Here is a 16,368-nt window from a genome sequence, read left to right as displayed (position 1 = left end):
TTTACTCTACACTAAATTGGTTATTTATCATTCATTCCTATGTAATTTTTTGTTTTCAAACTATGTCATCAGAAAATTAGCCACATGTGCACATATGATTGTCAAAGATTCATAATAGCTGTATTGTAAAGTTGTCAATCTTAGGTTCCATATTTGTCTGTCGAAAAAATCCTTTCGTTAGTGTAAGAAAACAGCTGTTATGAGAGCTAAGATAAATTTGAGAAGAGGGTTGCATCCATATAATAGTTTTTTTGTCATGACATTTAAATGCTGGACTTTTTTTTCAAAGTTTTCTTGATTTGTGATTGTTTTCTGTCTTGACTTTTATCATTCATACTACTATATTATTCTCACTAGATGTTGTTCCTATATACTCTTAGTCATGTTTTTTTATGTTTTCTTTATTTACAGATACGTGTTGTTAATGCTTTCCGCATGGGCTTAGATGCACGATTTGACAGTAATAGTATGTCTTCAGTACACAGTTACCACTCCTTACAAAACCCAAAGATTCGTAAATCCAAACCTATGTCCTCTCCCTCAGTTGATGAAGGGGCTACTGCCGAAACTCAGTTTAAAAATTGAAGATAACGGCATCTGGAATTATGTTGTATTAACTGTCAGCAATTTTGTAACTTTTGTCATAATAACAGTGTAACATTTTCTTTGCAATATTATGGCACTGGACCATTTTACTGATATCTTTTTATACTTTTTATTATGTGCCAAATATGGAAAGCTCATCGGGAAAAGATCTATTTGAAGAGTTAGAATTTAAGAAAGATTTTGAAATTAATTGCTCTAGATAATGTAAGTCCTAAATGTTGATTTTTTAACAAAAATCAATAATCAATAACTCAAACTAGTGTTATTTGAAAGTGAAAATTTTACAACTCTTTTTTTTTTTACTTGAGCAATAAGATAATTTTTTGATAAGCAAGTAGCTTTTCATTCCACCTTAAACTTTTGCCATAAACTTTAAAATAATTGAAAAGTATGAAGATTTATGCCCTGGTAGCTATAGGTAGTGGCATGAATTAGAGAATATTTTACATATCTAGTGCCACTGTATTGTATTTTATCACTAAAAGTCCTGGAAAAATTGAACATTATTCTGTTGCATACAAGAAAAAATTGATTTACATGTAATGAATTTTTCAGATATTTTTTTAACTTACTTTCCAGTATTTCTGCTTTTTAAGGGGGTGGTATTCAAAGTAATTGATTTATTCAAAGTTCACACGTCTTGATTTTTCCAGGGCTTAAAATAACCTCATATATTTCATGATTTGACACAAGTGTGTGCGTGTGTGTGTGTCTGTACTTGCCTACTTTAATACCTTCATTTGTGTGTTTGTGATTAATTCATATTTTGGTTTTGCCCCTGTTTTTCTAAGTTGTAGACTACTTGTATGCTTGAAATAATTTTATGCAGTTTTGTTTTTGTTTCAGCAGAATGAAATTATCATGGCATATCATTTCAGCATTGGCAGATATATTTGATTTATTTTCTGCATCGTATCATGAATCATTTAATTTATATACCACAAATATTTTTAAATTGTATAAATTTTAGAAGTTTTGTATACAATCATGCATGTATCATCGCTCTCTTGGGTTTTTTTTTTTTACCCTTTTTAACCATCTTTTAAAGTCCAAGTATGTAACATATATATCATATGTTTTTTAACAGAAGTGAGAAATACTATTTTTATTTAAAGTGATGATGCAAAATGATTAGATAGTGTTAAAATATGATTGGATAAGGGAAAAAAAGATATTTCAAGGTTTTCAGATACTTCTGATTCATGAAATCAACCTCTGGGACATCTTCATTGATATAAAGTTCAAAATTGTTGAATATCCTTACAGTTTCAATTAAAAAGGGAGACAAGTGCAATATATTTCTCTTTTGGTATCAGTATGATTTCACACAAAGGATTGAAGCATTAAAAAAAAAAGTTAAAAAAAATGTATCTTTTACATCTTAAATCATTTTTACTGACCCATATGAAACATTAGTAGGGGGGACATGGCCAGATTCAATAAAAGAGAAAAAGGCAATTTTTTTTTATAATCAAGCTTTTTGATAAAATAACAATTATGGATCATATTTTAAATTTTTGTTTGTTTTAAACATCACTTTTGGTCCACAAAATGTTCTTTACATTAAAACAAAATGAAGCTATATAATCATTGTACTTCAATTTTAGGGGGTACTCTGACTGTGTAATGGATTGTAGGGATGAGCCACCAGTAATAGATCATAATTCCAAGCTTTATAATATACAATAAGGGTAAGAATGTAGGTTGAATATTTATAAAGGTTGATTATTATATCTCAAGTATCTGAAATATTTGGTATTTTTTTAAACATGTAATTGAAACCAAAATCATTATTGTGTCATCTATTTTTAACTCTAAATGAAATACTGTATATAAAGCTAGAGTTTTATTTTTTTGTCAGACAATATATGAAAGGGTAGGATTTTGATAATATTCAAAATATTCAAAAAGGGTGGGGTACTGAATGTATCGGCTCCTCTTCATTTCTGGCAAAAGGATTGAAAATTGTCTTGCAATAAAATTCCCTACTTTTAAAGATGTCAAATTTTCATTAATGCAGGTGTCTTACTAACATGACCCCATATCATCTGTTATAAAAATTACTGAATCAAGTTATCAAGAGGATTCAGGGATGGTTCTATTTTTCTTTTTTAATAAAAAAAAAAACTTCATGCACATAAACATAAGAATAAGATATATCAAAATAAATAACAATCATTGAAAGCTTCTGTCATTCCTGTATAGCAATGTATTTATTCTCAATATTATTAACATATATGTAATGTTTGCCATGGATACATGTGATGAAAGCTTTGTCATAATGAAAGATATATCTTATGACCTTCCGTGAGTAGTATAGAGTTGGAAGGAACTATGTATGAATGTATTTGTCAAAACTAAGAGAACTAATGATATTGGGACCATATGGTGAAATCTGTATTATAACTGCTTAAATTATTTTTTTTTTTGAAAAATCAAGAAAAAAATTGTTGCTTTCGTCATAATGTAATAGTCTTTGATATCAAATTTTGAATTGACTGGCTAATATTCAAATATGTTGTTAACCTCACCCATTGAAATATGTTGTAAATCTTCATTATGTTCCCAATATCAAGTTGTTTAGTCATTTTGTACTATAGTGGTCACAAAAAAAACATAAACACACACTAAGTCCTTTGTAAATATTTATAGATCAAATATACAACTTGTAATGTATTAGTGATATATTTCTATACCTCTGCAAGTTAATCAAAGTAAAAGTATGATATTTAATGGTTATATGGTAGCCAGCCTAAAAACCAATATTAGAATTAAACAGAGACAACTCCCACACTGCAAAGTAGGAGGAGTCTAAATTCCAATGTTGTGCAATGTTCAGAAGAAAATCTACATATGCATCTCTTTTGGAACTTTGAAATTATCTCAGGATGAAACAGCTCAAAAATCAATAATATACATTCCTTGAATGAAGACCTTTCTCAACAGCAGTTTCTTTTTCTGATGATTAAAGTTTTGAACATGGATTTAGGTGGGGCATAAATGAAAATTTCAAATCGGCATTAAAAGTAAATGAAGTTTCAAAGAAGACAAAACTACAAGAATTGTTCTCAGGAATAGAATTTATACTTGTAAATAACTGTTGATAGGCTTCAAAATACTATTATATTTTAGTGTTATTTATTAGTGCAAAATTATGGACTTAAGAAAACTACCCATTATTATGCTGATTCAACATGTAAGGGATTTCCAAAATAAACTTTTCTTTAACAATGTCTTCACATTGTTTGTCAAAGATTTATGTAGGCATTGTTGTGAACAAAAATGATGTACAAATTTTTCCCTAATCTACCAGATTATTGTATTATTTCCAAAACATTTGTGTTTTTTTAATTTAAACAAAGGTGTATAAAGTATTTTAGGTAATAATGTAATTTTATGTACAGGTAATAAACTGTATAAATTATGTGTAATGTGTGTATGTAGATTTCTGGCTAGAAGAAATGGTTTTAATGTCCATTTCTGTTCTAGCAATTAACATTTTAGGTCAAACTATATGTTTAGCAATACACCAAGACTCTTTATGTATCGAGTAGATGGGAGTGCTGTCCCTTTGTTAATGGGTTTTTTTAATAGAAAATAAAGAATAAAGAATATTTTATTGTTTTTGTTATGAAAGATAGTTGGAGATACAGACAAAAAAATGTGCAAGGAGAGACACATCAAAAATTGGCACCACTTGGATTTTAGTGACATCTTATCCTGACAAAAATCACTTATTTAGTCAAAAACAAAATGTAACTATAAAGAAAACAAATTTTCTGACTGTTTATGTGTATAATATATGGGTAATCTCACAAGGAACTGTCAGTGTACATTGATTCATTGTATTTGTCAGTTGTGCACAAAAGCATGGATGCTACACAAATTTCTGGTCAGACAAAATCCTTTTCATGTTCTATTTTTTTAATAAAACTCACAATACAACCGCAGCACAGTAATGTGATTATTTGCATGTTTTTGTGTTCTGCATGCTTTTCACATTTATTTTTTATTTTATTTCAATGCATGTTTTAATTACAGATTATTGATTAATATTCCTTTTTTTTTAAATTTTAATTTTAATTATTATTATCAAGTATTTGTTATATATATATATTACAAAATATTTTCAGAGGAAGAAACCAGGATTTAATTTTGAGAGAAAAGCAATGGTATATATATGAAAATATGGAATTCTCCTTTCTTGAAAAAAAAAATTGCATAGGATTTTCTGATTATAATTTCAAATCTTGTGATGAAATAATGGAATAAAGAGAAAGTATTATAGTATTTCAGCAATAATTGAACCTCTTTATATGACCAACCTCTTGATAAAAATATCACATATGGATACAAGTCATTACAAGAATTACCAATGAGAAAAAAAAATAAGCACATGAACAAATTGCACTTAAAACTATTGATAGACTGACAGCTAGGTATGAAGGATATCTAGTGTCTGTTATTATGGGTAATCAAGGTTAAACATCACCATAGCTGCAAGTGTCTGACCATTTTATAGTTTTAGATTAAAAATCAGGACATGAACACAAATTTTTAATATGACAGTTTTTTCAGGATGTGCATTTCTGCTTTCTAAAAATATATCCTCTCAGTTGCTTCTAAGTTTAAAGATCCCAAACAAATGGTTTTAAGAATTTAAACTGAACTTAATCTGATTGTATTCATTGTACTGCACGTGTTGACAAATACCCTCTAATGAATTTGAATTAAATAGGTCAAAGGACATCCGACAAGGTCTTGGCAACATTTGATAGACGAAATGTGTAAAATATTAGTTTCTGGATGCAATATTATGAACATTATTCAACCTTCCGTAACCTAAATCTGAAAATTTTATCTTGAATTAACATTGAACAAGCCCTGTTCTTTTATCCTTCATTATTCGTTCATCAGTTTCTCTGAATTTGAAGTTAAAGGTCACCTTTATATTTTCAAAGTAATTAATATTAAGAATACATGTTTGTCTTAACTTTGACCTCATTTAATAGGTCAACTATATTTGGGGGAAAGAATGACTTAGGATCTGGCTCATGCATGGTATGGCCATCTTAGACTAAGATAAAAAGATCTCCAAAATCACTGAACCAATTTAAGCAAAAACCGTCCAGTACCTTGTGAAAGGGTTCATCTGATCTTGACCTCATTTTCATGGATTATTAATGATATAAAGCACTTATGAGACCTTGATCTCTAATACATGCAATCTAAAATTAATGATATATCAGACATTTAGGCATTTCAATGTGTATTTATTTTCAAGGCTACAACAATATTGGTCAATGTATTTGCTATAACAAAATAGTTTAAGGTAAAAAGTACTAGTGTCTCAATGTATCTTTGTTTATGAGATATTAAATTATCAGGTATGTCATTAATTCAAGAGTTCAAGAATCTGTTAAGAAATCATATTACAATATTTAATCAGCATTAAACACTGATGTTAGTTTTCACCTGGAGGCATAATATCTTTTTTTAATTAATTATTGGTGCTTTATCCCTGATTACAAATGACACTAAACTGATTTAATATACTTGGGTTATTCAGTTGATAACTAAATATCCTTAACTTTGGAGGGATGAAGTATTCTCTGTCAACTAATTGGTTCATGTTTGTGTTGTTTTCGATGAAGTTCAGATCTAAGTACATGTATTGATACTTTGTTACTATACCTGTATAGTTCATGGAGAACGTAAAGCAAACTAAATTTTGTTACTTTGACCTGTGTTACACAATTAATGGTACAACTTAAATTGATAGTTATTATATAACTGCTCTTTCACAAAAAATCTGACGAGTAAACATATTTATAAATCATAAACATTTCATTATAACTTGTGATCAATTTTTCTTGTAAGATTATTTGATAAAGAAGTAGCAGGATTGTGTATGACTTACGATTCATCAATTTAAGTTATAATATTTTTTGGAAACCAAACCAGAACCCAACACCTAAATCAAAGTACTGGAAAAATATTTAATATGTTAAAAGTGGACATATCTTGTGTTGAAATGAAATCACCAAAATTAGAGTTATCTTTTACTGCTGAGAATAGGAGTCAATATTATGTATCACTGATGCAGTTAGTTTTAGTAACAATGCCATAAACCCACCACTTATCAATAGATGTTTACTTTAAATATTCATATGATCACATATATAGCAGTGACTCTTCTCTCAATTTTAAATCCTGGATCTAGAACTGTTAAATGATAAAACAGAAAGCATTGAGTATGTCTGTTAATGAACCCCATTCATACGCACATATAAACAGTTACACACACTACATTGACATATTCTTGAAAGTATAGTAATTTACCATGAGAGAGTATTCAGTGAAACTTCTACATGAGTACTATGTAGCAAAGGTGGATCATGTGTATCATGGGGATAGGTTTTTGAACTGCACATATGTAACACATAACAAACTATATGTTCTCACTAATATATATGGTATAGGTGTTTAGTGCTAACACATCCAAAGCTTAGAACACTTCACTGTGGCGATCTGAATTCAGGTATGTTAAGCACAGTAGGTCTGGGACTATATATTCAGAAATCTTGCTTGTATATAACATTATACTCCATATACATATCTGTTTGGGCTATTTTTCTACAACACTGTAACTGTTCGGTTGCATTTGCCTTTGAAGAATATCAAAAACATTTCCTCTTATAAAAGATTTTATTTGAAATTATTATTTACAGGGTCATATATTTAACTCTGTTGTCAAAAGTCCACATGTGTAAAATTCTCCTTTTTTCACTGTAAATCAAAACAATTTCAAAGTTCATATTATTTCGCATCCGTGTGTCTGAAGTATTAAATATGCCATGCTTCTAGAAGAAAGACTTGTTCTGCTTTATTTGTTCAAAATTTGCTTATTGAGGTCAGATGAGGCTGAGCTTAAATTGTTGGATCCTATTGGATGCCTTATATAGTTCCTGTGGTAATCAAAATATATTCCACTTGTATGTTCTATCCTGTCACCTTTTATATTCAGTTTGTCATCCACATCACATTCATAACCTTAACATAGCCTTGTGCTGTAGGGAATCAACACAAACAACCTTAATATAGCCTTGTGCTGTAGGGAATCAACACAAACAACTTTAATATAGCCTTGTGCTGTAGGGAATCAACACAAACAACTTTAATATAGCCTTGTGCTGTAGGGAATCAACACAAACAACTTTAATATAGCCTTGTGCTGTAGGGAATCAACACAAACAAAAAAACTATCATTCAGTTAAACAGCGTCATCCAATAATGATCGTGGCTTCTACTACTACTACTACTAGTCACATACATTTTGGAGTTTCTATCAAAGAATGTAAGAAAAAAAGTACTGTCGTCAATGAGACCAATATATTTAGTACAAATTATATGGTAAAATTCAAAATATGATTTTGAATGGAATCTCATTTCTGGGAAAATTTCATAATGCAGGATGAAACAAAACTGGTCTTACTGTAAAAATAAAAACATTGAGTGCAAATTTTTTTCAAACAAGTATTAGTTATTTTTCTAGAGTTTCATACTTTTGAGGTAAAAAAATAGTCTTAATTCCTTATGAAGTTTGTTTTCTTGAAACATTGTTTACTGTAAAAACGTGAAAGCTTAGCTACAATTTGCACATAACTCATCCTCTCAGACAAAAATGACCTTGATAAACCTAATACAGATGAGTCTTCTTACAAAATTACATGTGTGATAATTTACCTGACAAAGACGAAATAAACTGCAGTCATGATTTCAACAGAAGTGTTCATTAATTATAGCACAGAAACATATATTTTGTTTTTTTTTCTCATTCTGCCATGTATTATACAAGCTACCCGATCAATATATGGTAAGATATAGGCTCTGTTATACCAGGTTTGGTTATACATATTGCAAGTCCTAGAAATATTAAATGAGTATACAAATACATGTATATCTATGATATGAGGGATTCTTTCAAACAATATTTGCTTAAAAATTTAATCTTGTTAATGGTGTGATATAGTATTTTATTATTTAAAACATTTCAATAAAAAAAAAACATGACAGATTAAATTGAAAGCTTGAATGTATGTGATTTAAAACATTGAATAATTGCATGATATAAGTAAACTGTTTCTGTTTTCAAATTGCATCAATAAAAATTACTAATGTACAAGTATAACATAGGTAATTATTAATAAAAACATTTCCTAATTGTAATTTTTTCATTTTCAGATCCGAGTAGTTAATGCATTTCAAATGGACCTAGATACCTCTCATTTAGACAGCTACGATAAACGAAGTAGGCCATCACTAATTAGCCTACAGTCACTCCAGGCGAAATCTGGGGTATCAAAAAAGCCGATGCTTGCAAGCTCTCCCGAGGTTGAGGAGAGTCGATCATCACCATGGTTAGGACATCAAGATAGTATACCATATGCTGATGAATAATATGTGTACAGACTTTTTATAACCTTAAAATTTACAGTGGGGCATTTCATTATGAACCTTCAAAATATCAATTACAAATAGATGTTAAATATTATTTAATGAAACAAAAAATGCATACAAGACCGCTAAAAATGTCTGATCATTCATTTGGTTTGTTACTACAGTAGAAATGAACAGATATAGAGATGTGTGTCTTAACTTAGTGAAATGTCTGACTTGAGCTTTTAGGGTTTTGTGTATTTAGTTGCATTGCTTTCATATTTTATTTTAAAAACAGCAGGAGTGGATCTATCAGCAGTCTGTCGGTTGGTTTTTAGTCCCAGCAAATCAGTTAAGATATTTATAATCAGTTTGGAATGCAGATACAAACACTAAGTTATGTATGATAAATAGAAAATTTCATTGTATCTTTTAACTTCAAAACAGAATCATATTGCTTCTAGAACCACTCCTGTATTTTACTATGTTGTTTTCAGTGACAATGTAACCGTTTTCAGGGTTCTAGCTTGTTCTGTGTATAATTATAGTTTGAACATACTATAGTACTTTTGTACTTTGATTTTTTTTCATTTTTTAAGTTCATATCTCTTGCAAGTCTTGAGCTTATAGTATATTGCTTTTCTATATCTTCAACACAGTAATCAGGGTACTTGGTAGCTAATTTATTTGGGAATGATGCCAATAAATATATTGGATTTAAAAATATCAATTTGTAAAAAAAAATGATGTGGTCAGCTTTTAAAATTACATCAAACCAAAGATATTTAATTTCTTATACCTCTATAGGACAAAATTCGTGGTTCAGGATGCATTAATATCAAGATCAAGTTTTTCTTGGCATACAAACTTTTCAACACAGTTATCATTTAAAATCAGCAACCATGTCTGTCCTCTCTTAGACACAGTTTAAGCATTTTATCAAATTGAAAAACAGAAAATATTTTAAAAAAAAACACAGTTATCAAGTACACCAGGCTACGAGTGTGAATAAATTAAATATAGAAACTTGTACATATACAGAGAATTATTTATTATCTTTTGTGTATATAGTTTAGATTGTTAGTGATAACATATTTATAAGTTCATACACAATTGTTATTGTCACAGTGCAAATAGTGGCTGAAATTACATTTACAGTCACTAACTTTTATCATTTTGAATATTTAGTTTTCACAAATTTTTTAATTTGAAATGAAATAAATAGTTTTTTGTTTTTTTAATTGATATCTAAAGTGAATCACCTTTTCTGCTATTTTTGATGGATCAGATAGGTCTAAAGCTAGATGGAATGACATGAAAGTAGCATATATAGAATTATTACATGCATGAGATTATAGCACTATTTATAGGAATTTAGATAGAATACTCAGCAAGATATAAATGTAGTACCTCTTCCTAGCTCAAGGAGGTTAGAGTTACTTACCTTTGTGAAGAGTTATTCCCCTTGAAGTGCATGCGGAGAACTTGTCTGAATAGAAGAATAAATTTTAATATGTTAAACATAACATAATATCTTTCTGTATGATAAAATACAAATACATTCCTCTTTTCTGGGTGTAATACTTTAATTAGGAAAACATCAGGGGAGATTACTCTTGTAAAAAGATCAAGAATTGAACTACAGAAAGGGGGATTACTCTTGAGCAAAGAAAGTGTCATACTTTGTTATATATTTATGATCATGTGAAAAATTGTGTCTAAATGTTGAATGCAATAAGGGTGATATTTGTAATATTATGTATAAATGGCTTCTGTTTACAAGAGTTTTTTCAAGGTCATTTCGAGGTGATTTTTTAGATAACTATGCATTTTAAATGTTTTAGTTCAAAAAGTTTTCAAATTAGAATTCATATCATCCACAATTGAAATTTTTAGAAAAATGTTAAAGCAAAATAAATAGTTACATATCAAGATTTAAAAGTATGAAATCAAAACAATAATGTTATAATCTTTTATACTAGGCATATCAAAAGTTGACTGATGGATCTTTAACAGAAAAACAAATAATAATAATTTATAGATTTTTTTTCTGAAAAACAGGTCAAACCTTAGCTTCTTTAATTAACAGAGAACATAATGTTAAAAATAAAAGAGATTTTTTAAGTATTATATAGCATACACATGACCATAGATTCTATCACCAGACATGCATGTATGTAGCTTCTAATATGCATTAGTGTAAAATCTTCAATATTTAAACTGTTTATTTTTGTTAGTTTTTTTTATTAATTTTTGTCTATATCTTGGATTGTTTATTTTAATGTCTATAAGTTATTTTATTTTAAATTAGACTAAATATTTGTTTTTATTTTATCTAAAATGTTTATGATGTTGTATATATTTATTTGTGACAAAAATCTAAGTTCCATGACACAAAGTAGAAGGTATGGTAAGACCATTTTCTAGAGCGCCAAAATAAAAAAAGTAATAAAGAGGTGTAACTTAGCCTCATGACATTCACAAGACAGCATATTTCAATTATCTGAAAATTGTATTTAAATTACATTTTTAACTTAGCATACCAAACGTTTGATTTTGAGCCCAAATTCATTGAACTGACTAGGTAAATTATGAGCTTAAATATTGTACAAACATTTGTTTATTATTGAAGATCAAATGTTGACCTCTGTTAGGCTTTTTGTCTCTTTGGATTCCTTTAGAATATCACCCATATCCATTATTTTCACCAACATGTATTTTTCTTCAAAACATTGTGTTAGCAATGATCAGTATTCTACATTTATTTAACATAATGGTGCTTATCATACCTCTATTAAGATGGCAATCAAAGTATTAACTGCAGTGTATTGTTTCTTTGGTATGAAGCAATTTTACATAATCTACAATTTATTATATAACATTTAACATTAAACGTATGACCTTGCTTTTTATGTTACAGCTATACAAAACACTTAACTCAAACTAATTCTTTCAAGTTTTAATGAATGTACTACATGTACGTTATAATTGTACTTCATATGAAAACACTAAAATTCTTTAGGAGCTCTTGACTTAAGACTGAAATAAAAATGAACTGCCATACTGAATACATTGAAATAATGCATGTTAAAACATCTGTTAATCATGTGATTCAAAAACCTTTAAAGTTGTATGCTCAAAAATTGTCAATAATTTTACCTTCATCAGTATTACTGAAATTGGTTCATGATAATTTGACAAATGCGGAAAAAAATTTGTTACACATAATAATTAAAGTTGACCTAAGGATAAAAGACCTTGGCTTATATTTTGCAATAGTACACGGCCTTTGATTGTTCTATGCCTCTTAACTATTAAAGTTAAAATGGTTAAGTAATTTGTCAAGGTCACTCTAGAGGTCATTGTCCTTCCTTCTGTATAGGACCACTCAAAGATCAAAGAAGGCTAAGTGTAAACCATAATCCTTTTGGTATTTTAATAACAAATGGAATAAAAAAAAAACAGGCAAAAAGTATCTATCCAACTTAAAAATTCAATTTGATATGAAAATACAAATGTAATCAAATAAGTGGGCTTGCTCTGCATGATGTTGGATTATCTAAAATTGCTTCATAATCTCAGACCATATAAATACCGTGAACTTTCAGATTTTTCAAAACATATCACTCAGATTAAGAATATTGATTGCATGGTTAAGAGAATTCTAAGTATACAAAATTATTTAAATTTGTACAAAATATAAACCTAATGTTACTTTTTTTTTTAAATTTATGTCTATGCTGCAATTGCTAGTCAAAACAGTAGCAGCATCTTAATCTCCTCTCTTAAACTAATTTTCTATTTTCAGATGTTCAAGTTTCAAGAGAAAATGACCAATAATTTACGAAAAATCAAGACTTGCAAGAATTTTATGTATTGTGAAGTCATAGCTAGTAGATTCTGTGTAGAACTGTTGTGTATTATGTACCCATTCAGCTTGTTAATTTTCATTTGAATATGATACATCTTATTTCTTATTGGTTTATAATCCCCATCATGTGACATAATACTTTTTTCTGATTGGTTTGTAATCAATATCATATGAATGAAAACAATTGTGTGCATGTAAACTAATTTGTTACAATAAATACACATTGAATGAGAACAAATGAACAATGTACATATAAAAAAGAAAGTTGAGTGTCACTGCATGTTCAGATATTGCACGATGTAAATATATATACCATCTTTTTCCAGTGTTTGCCATCCCTGCACAAAATATTCATTAAAATGGAATCAAATAGACTTCCAGATGTAATTCATTCATTAAACAGATAAAGAAATACTTAATTGAATGATATGCCAAAAGAAAGTGGTTCATTTTTACTGTGAACTTGTATACAAAATCAAATGATTAAGCAAGATATATACTGGGGAACAATGTTCAAAGTTAAGATATTTTACATTTGCTTGTTAAAGACAAAGATTGGTTGGTATCCCAATATGAATAAAGAAAAATAATTTGATGCTTTGAATTTAGCTCAATAACCATTACTCAAAGTTTCTGTAAAAACTGACATCACTTTTTCAGAAACTAAAATCAGCAATTCCATTTTGGAGGTTCAATTTCTGTCATTAATAAGAATTTTTAACATGGATCTTATTGGCAATAAATTTAAGATTGTATTTTAAGACTGAAATACATTTTTTTCTTACCAAATTAGTTTTTGTCTTGTTCTGGATCATTTGATTTTAGTATAAGAGTTGTCAGGAACTATCCTCTGAACTCAAATCTAAGCTCAGGGATGTATCACAATTCTGCTAGGAGTTTGAATACTTCGAGTATTACAATATAGTAAAGAATGATCAACATTTGCATTTCTAAAAAATCAAAATAGCTTCAAAGTCCCACAAAAATGATGCATCAATACCCCATTGCTTAAATTTTATCTATTGTCTTTGCTTGGAGGACATTTTCCCCTTTCACTCAATAATTCTTTCAAAATGTGAATTTTCTGCTAAATATCAGCTAGCTTTGAACAATTATAAATCATGATTTTTATATGATAAAATTTCAAGTATGTAACCTGTTACATTTTTGTATAAGCGAAAGTTGCTTGTCAGGCAGATGGTTTGAGATATCAAACTTTATTATCTCCCCTTATCTCCCATCAGATATTTGTGAAATGGGAGACAATTCACTTATGTCACTCTTCAATATTTTTTAACTTTAGAATAAGTAAATGGAGTTAATTACTATGGGTCTAGTGCATGTCATAGTTGACGTTTTGAAATTGTTATGCATTTAATCATGCTTTATGTAAGCTATGATTTAAATTTTGACTGAAAATTGTCCATATTTGCAATGAAAATTGTCCATATTTGTAATGAAAATTATTCAAACAGTAACAACTCAGCCTATTTATGCATACATTCTTTAAACTTTAAAAAAAAATAAATCTATGACTAGACAAAGTGGAGAGTTGAATTGCCCTTCATCCTGCCAAAAGTTTTGAAAAGAACCATTTTTTAATTTAATTTTTCTTATTGGAAGTAACCGGTTCATCATTATTCTATCAGCCTTTACGATAAGATGTTTTTCAAAAAATATGACTGTTTGTTACATGTTAATTCAATAAATAACTGCATGACTTTTAGATGCTTTTCCTATCTATCCAAGGTAGAAAACCTAACATAAAATAAAATTGACCAGTTGAAAAATTGCTAAAATGTGTTGGTTGCTATGAATGATTAATGTTATGTAAAGAGAAGTGTTTGAGCCATTACATGGCCAAGTATTCCATTCCCTTTAACACCATTTATGTGTGTATATGTTAGATTTTGATATTTTTACCTTTAGCCTGATTGTTCTGTACATACAAGATTGAAACTAGTTCATTGTGATATTATGAATATTTAATGATTTCTACAAATTACTTTGACATCTCATTAGATATATACATTATATATATATACTGTATTGTTTTTAGATGTTACATGTTATAAATGTCTGACTTGGCTTTTCTATTAGATTGTAGAAATGGTTGTAGGATTTTATTTTTTTATTTTCTTGGAAAGGGATATGCCAAAGGAAAAGGTATGATGAGAACAATTTTTGGGCCCTTTGAGATCACATGTCAAAAGTTATTTAATTTATGTCAAATACGTCCCTCACATGTTCAAAAGATTTCATAATTTTTGCTTTTGAATTGTGTCTAATATACCTGTGTTTCTGTTTCAACCTTGTCATTAAAGTTCCAAAATAGCCTCATTTTGAAAATTGGTTATAAATGAGCACTATAAATGCATTATCTAAATAGATATTTCGCTGTAAGCTGTCTTATACAAAGACACAAAATTTCTTTTTGAGGAATTGAAAAATTTTATTTGGCAATTTCAGGAGCCAAACTAAAGCTCTTATCATACCTTTGACTTTATTGTACAATGTAATTTTAATTTTTCTTAAATCTCACAAACAGATTTTTTGAGTCCTTTGCCAGAAATATATTCCTGTTTAAACCCTTGTGTTGGAAAGTAAAACTACTGCATAAAGACTTACATTTTGAACCAACGATAACACAGAGTAATTCAAAAACATTTGCAAAAAAAAAGATTAATTAAAAAACAACTAAAAAATGATTTTTGTATTTTGTCAATTTAAGCCATTTATAGACATTTGAAGTGTTAAAAATTATGAAAAAAAAACACATTCTAGATTCTGTATCTGTATTTTACCCCAGAAGAGCCACCCATTATATCTGAATCTGTCATTAAATATTCATATTGTCATTGATAATAATATAATACCATTTTTATTGTTTTTAGAACATAATGTTGCTTTATTGGTAGTATTGTTATATAAAGCTATTAATAACATGGTACATGCCAATGTGTTAAAAACTAGCAGAAAAAATAGTTCAAGCTTTTGTATTAATAAGTCAAATTTCCTAAAACTTTCTCCTTGTCAAATGCTAATTTTTAGTTTTTAAGTGAATATTTTTAACTGTATAATGGAGTCTTATTCTAATTTTTCTGTGTAAAGTGTTATTGAAATGGTAGTCTAAATTAAATCTATTTATAAAAGTCAATAAGACATAACACCTATAATAGATGAAATCAGTATTGTTACAGATAGTATACTATTTAGATTTCTGTCAATGTTCTTTTATCTTGTGTGTAATTCATTATGTTTTAACTTAAAAATATAAAAGGTATTGCATTTTTTCTGCTGACATTTTAACATAAATTTAACCGGCATTATCATGGGTTATTTCCCTTTGACATGCTGAGAGGATTGTTATCCATCTAAGAGTTAGATATTCTAGATAATGTTAAACGTGTAAGTTCTCATCATATTTGTAATAAAACCAATTTTTACAAAGA

The 16,368-nt window shown here is 28.5% G+C and overlaps 1 protein-coding gene across 11 annotated transcripts in view; it reads left to right on the top strand.

Moving 5' to 3' along the window:
• The window catches only part of LOC143042399 (plasma membrane calcium-transporting ATPase 2-like), a 110,032-nt gene extending 93,664 nt beyond the window's left edge, over positions 1–16,368 (top strand). For 9 of the 11 annotated variants that reach the window (XM_076214735.1, XM_076214683.1, XM_076214703.1 and 6 more), the window contains one exon: positions 8,851–11,625. In XM_076214735.1, coding sequence (XP_076070850.1) covers positions 8,851–9,066 — 216 coding nt within the window. In that variant the 3' untranslated portion in view covers positions 9,067–11,625. Of the gene's footprint in view, positions 1–411; positions 4,221–8,850; positions 11,626–12,853 lie in introns of those variants that run through there. The other 2 variants (XM_076214741.1, XM_076214751.1) reach the window with 2 other exon arrangements.

The sequence above is a fragment of the Mytilus galloprovincialis genome, chromosome 1, assembly GCF_965363235.1.
Source record: "Mytilus galloprovincialis chromosome 1, xbMytGall1.hap1.1, whole genome shotgun sequence".
NCBI classification, from domain to species: Eukaryota; Metazoa; Mollusca; class Bivalvia; order Mytilida; family Mytilidae; genus Mytilus; species Mytilus galloprovincialis.
The sequence above is the reverse complement of the archived record's forward strand: the minus strand, read 5'-3'. Positions and strand labels throughout refer to the sequence as shown.